General features: G+C 35.6%; 1 protein-coding gene across 2 annotated transcripts; it reads left to right on the plus strand.

Moving 5' to 3' along the window:
• The first annotated feature begins 488 nt into the window (after window positions 1–488).
• On the plus strand, window positions 489–4,617 carry LOC115721176 (F-box/LRR-repeat protein 3). Of its 2 annotated transcripts, XM_030650431.2 has the most exons (8): window positions 489–1,461; window positions 2,138–2,263; window positions 2,573–2,677; window positions 2,773–3,166; window positions 3,269–3,398; window positions 3,496–3,790; window positions 3,888–4,139; window positions 4,234–4,617. In XM_030650431.2, exons 1-8 carry the CDS (start codon window positions 799–801, stop codon window positions 4,282–4,284), a joined length of 2,016 nt encoding a protein of 671 aa, XP_030506291.1. In that variant the 5' UTR covers window positions 489–798; the 3' UTR covers window positions 4,285–4,617. The 2 variants fall into 2 exon arrangements, with proteins under 2 accessions (XP_030506291.1, XP_060966602.1); XM_061110619.1 differs by having other exon boundaries at window positions 537–1,461; window positions 3,888–4,617.
• The last annotated feature ends 397 nt before the right edge of the window (window positions 4,618–5,014 follow it).

Raw genomic sequence — 5,014 nt, forward strand, 5'->3', positions numbered from 1 at the left:
AAGTTGCAGTTGTTAGTATAAATGTTAATACGGTATAGTGATTAATTTAAATTAAGTTATTTTTAACATTAAGATGTAAAAGTAGGTGTATAGTGTAATTATCCCTAAAAGAAATGCACCGATACATCTCTATATGTTTTAGTATCCAAAATAATTTTTTAGTCAAATTTTTCACATAGTCATGTAAATTATAGTTATTTAAGACATTTTACAAAATTTTAAAAAATTTAAAAAAATTTAACATGTTGAAAATTGTGTTCACAATGTTGCACGTGTGTAAAATAGATTGTTTAAATATTGTTTTCTATATTATAATTATTTAAAATTTTTCAAATGTAAGATATCCTAAATAATTAAAACGAATATTAAAAAAAATTAAATTAAATTTTTTTTCTACATGCAGAAACAATTAATACCTTTCTTTCGAGAAAAAACAAGGAACCATATATTTAAATGGGGGCAACTTAGGAATTTCCTTCAATGGAGATAAATCCAGCAGGAAGGCCATTTTGGTAATTAGACTCTTCTTCTTCTACTCCAGACCCTGCTCATTTCTTAATCTCTCTACTCTGTACAAAATAACAAACAAACGAACGAACTCTCTTCTCAGCTAAACTAAAGCGAACTGCTACTTTTGCAGTTAAACAATAAACCTCCGAATCTTCGAAACCTACAACTCTTTCAACACATCAAATTAGTCAACCCAATCACTTAACTTGACTCCCCATGTTTTGACCTTCTTCTAAAGAAAAAGAACAGAAGAACCCACCCACCATCATCCATTATCATTATTCACAGATGAAAAAGCTCAAAAAAGACATCGAAAACAGAGACCCAAATCCAAACATGACAAACCCTTTTGATATTTTCACCGATGAGATCGTATACGCCATTCTCGACCACCTTCACGGAGACCCTTTTTCCAAAAGATCCTTCTCCTCAGTCTGCAAGTCCTTCTACTTCATCGAGTCTCGCCACCGCAGAGCCCTGAAGCCACTCCGCTCCGACCTCCTTCCCAGGACTTTTCGCCGCTACTCTTCGATTTCCCACCTCGACCTCTCGCTCTGTTCACTCGTCGACGACAACAATCTCGCCGCCGTTTCCGTGGCCTGGAAATCCACCCTCCGCTCCATAAATCTTTCCCGGTCTAGAGCTTTTTCCAGCATTGGGTTGTTGACTCTGGTCAATAACTGTTCGGGATTGGTCGAAATTGATTTGTCTAACGGGACAGAACTCACTGACTCTGCCGCCAAGGCTATCGCCGAGGCCCGGAATCTGGAGATTCTCCGGTTGTCTAGATGTAAATCAATTACGGATATTGGGATTGGGTGTATTGCCGTTGGGTGTAAAAAGCTAAAGACCCTTTGTCTTAGATGGTGCTTAAGGATTACTGATTTGGGGGTTGGTTTAATAGCTATGAAGTGCAAAGAAATTCAGAGTTTGGATCTCTCTTACTTACCGGTAACTTTATTCTTCTTTGTTTTGGTAGCTAAGATTAATGTGAAGAATTTTTTTAATTGTTTGGTGATTGAGTTCTGGGATTTTTATCATTATGGTTTAAGACCTTGGTGGGGTTTTATTGAATTTGTTTTGTGAGCATCAGATTCTTAATATGAGTTTTTTTATTTCAGTTGTTTTAGATAATGAATTATTACTATGTCACATAGTTAAGGCTAGTCGTAGCTTGGATTATAAAACAGTTAATTCACTTTTGAGAAATATGTATATGATATGCTTACTTACTTCTCTTAAGTTGTTGGCCTGTTTTCTAAACCAATAGAGATAGTGGATGAAAAAGTGTATGGTCCTAATGGATTGTGGGTCCAAAAAAGAACAAGAAAAAGTTTCCAAGTGATGAACTTATCTATTTATGTCAATGGTCTTAAGTGAAAGCTTTTGCAAATTTTATTTCTGAGAGTTATGATTTTTATTTCTTTTTACGTGGAACATTTCCAAGGTTCCAAATCATGCTTAAAATAGGAAGAGAAATTCCTGAATCAGAGAAGTGACTTCCTATAAGATTATATATAATTTATGTTATATACTTAACTTTGGGTGTACATACAATGTATATGTTTGTATTTATATGTTTATGTTAAGTATTCTCTTCAACCAATATTTACCTATGCTTTTGCAGATTACTGAAAAATGCCTTTCACATATCCTGCAACTGCAACATTTGGAGGATTTGATTCTTGAAGGCTGTCATGGGATTGATGACAATGGCCTTTCTACACTCAACCATACTTGCAAGTCAATAAAAGTAACATTTTCTCCTTAATGCCAATACTTGAGACTTGAGAGTAGAGATTTTCTCATATGACTTTTAGTTTTCAGCATGTTCATAATTGCATATGTAGTTATGCTATGTATATTAACTTTACCAAAAAAAAAATAAAAATCGAAAGGCATTTAAATTGTAATGTTCTGAAATGTCTACCTTATCTTATTTAGTGTAGTAATTTGGAACCATTTTAAAGTCACCATTCCTTCTATTGTTACACTTGTAAACAAGAAACACATTCAGACATCTTACTTAAACTTGTTCACTTAATCTTGTGGTTTTATGCAGATGATTAACATGTCAAACTGTCAGAGTCTCAGTTACATTGGTTTATCCTCTCTGACTAACGGCGCTAATTCTTTAGAGCAGCTTATCTTAGCAAATGGCCCTTCTGTAAGCCTGCCTGCCTGATACCCTTTTAACTTTTTTTCATTTTGCATAATTAACAACCTCTCCCTTGGCTCATTAAGATATCTGCGGTGGTTCAGGTCACGGCTGATCTTGCAAAATGCCTAAGTCAATTTTCCAGTTTGCGATCAATTAAACTAGATGGTTGCTTGGTTACATGTTCTGGTATAAATTCTATAGCAAATTGGAGTGCCTCTCTAGTTGAACTCAGCTTCAGTAAGTGCTCGGGACTTACTGATGAGTGTCTCTGCTTCCTGGCAGAAAGACATAAAGAGTTGAGAAAGTTAGACATCACTTGCTGCCGAAAGATAACTATTGCCTCCATTGAAGGCATAACAAAATCATGTACTTCCCTTACCTCCCTGAGAATGGAATCTTGCAGTCTGGTTTCGAAAGAAGCCTTTGTTTTGATTGGACAACATTGCCAAATGTTGGAGGATCTCGATGTCACAGATAATGAGATGGATGATGAAGGTTTGAAAGAAATGAATCTCAACATTCCTAGTGTAAAAATTTATAATATGTTGTTCTTTTAAATGATTTAAAGTGGTTACCTTATTTGTTTTTGTTTTGCAGGTTTGAAGGCCATCTCAAGATGTTCTAGACTTCAGAGTCTAAAGCTTGGAATCTGCTTAAACATGACTGATGAGGGACTTATCCATGTTGGGAGAGGTTGTTCAAAACTCAAAGAGCTCGATCTTTACAGGTTTGCTTCTTATCCAAATTCTTATGGAAAAAGGGACATTTTTGTCTTGCCTTGAAAAATGACACAAGTTTTGTTTCTATAATGTTGTTATTCAAAGGTGTGCTGGAGTTACTGACAGGGGCATTGAAGCTATAGGCCATGGCTGCCCTGCTCTGGAGATGATTAATATTGCTTATAACAGCAAAATCACAGACACATCCTTGATATCCTTGTCGAAATGTTCAAGTCTAAAGGTGCTCGAAATTCGAGGATGTCCCCACATCTCCTCAGTTGGTCTATCATCGATCGCCATGGAATGCAGGCAACTTTCAGAGCTGGACATAAAGAAATGCTTTAACATCAATGATAACGCAATGCACCCACTTGGTAAATTTTCACAGAACCTGCAACAGGTAAATGCTTCTTCATTTCTCCTCACACTAGTTCCCTAGAAAATTCAAATAAACAATTCTTAAACTAAGAAGAGGGGTTCATTTGGTCGTGTTACAGATCAACTTGTCATACTGTTCAGTCACAGACGCTGGCCTGTTATCAGTTACCAGGATCAACAGGCTCCGAAACATGACAATCTTGCATTTGTCTGGATTGACACCGAATGGCCTTGCTGCCGCTCTCTTGACATGTGGAGGCTTAACAAAGGTGAAACTTCATTCATCCTTTAAACCGTTACTTCCTCAATACATCTACAAGTACATGGAGTCACGTGGCTGCGTGTTTCATTGGCGTAACAAAGCATTTCAGGTTCTTAGTTACTCTACCTTCCAATACTTTTATGCTATGCTGCCAAATTCGTTTCGGCAAAAAGACTAAATCATCTTATATTTATGTTTTTCAGGAGGAAATCGATCCTAAGGGATGGCAACTCCATTTGGGAAGACCTTCATAATTAAGGAAGAAAACCAGAGACATTGTGTTGGGTCAGAACAGTATGTACACCTGAGTGCATATTTAGCCACATTTTTCTTATCTGTTTTACTTGAGCACAGAAATTGGTCTTTGTTCATTACCTTGTGATACATTTGACTTGAAATATAGTCAATAATACAAGCAAGAGATAGTCTCTCTGGCCTAATATTTATGGTAAAGACCCCATCTGTCTGTATGAGGAATTTGGCCAAAGTCAGAGATGGATCTAACTCTACTGCTCCCTTTTTTGTTTTTTCTTCCTTCAAATGTATTATATAATGGTAATGCTATTCAATTTTTTTATCTCTACAAATTAGTAGCGTTGGGACCCAAAAAAAAGTATAATTTAATCAATGTTTTCTCTTGAATCGGAACCAGACAAAAATGTAATATAATGAAGTATTTAATTATGTATTATTATATTCCTTTTAGGTTAGTCAGTCAACTGTTCAAATAATTTATCTAAATCTAGTTGGTGTTTTTGGGGTCTGCCATTTTCTTCACCATCTTCTAGGCTATAGGTATATATTTTATATCACATCAATTGAGATGAATCTGAAGAACCAGAACATTAAGAGTGGAGTTGAAAGAATTTATCCTCAAAGTCATACATCGTTTAAATAGAATAACATCAAAGGTGGTCAACTTCTGAAGTAATGAAGCTAAAAGATGTTCTTACTGTTTAGTGTGAAAAGTGACATAAAAATTTG

The sequence above is a fragment of the Cannabis sativa genome, chromosome 2 (assembly GCF_029168945.1).
Source record: "Cannabis sativa cultivar Pink pepper isolate KNU-18-1 chromosome 2, ASM2916894v1, whole genome shotgun sequence".
Taxonomy (NCBI): domain Eukaryota; kingdom Viridiplantae; phylum Streptophyta; class Magnoliopsida; order Rosales; family Cannabaceae; genus Cannabis; species Cannabis sativa.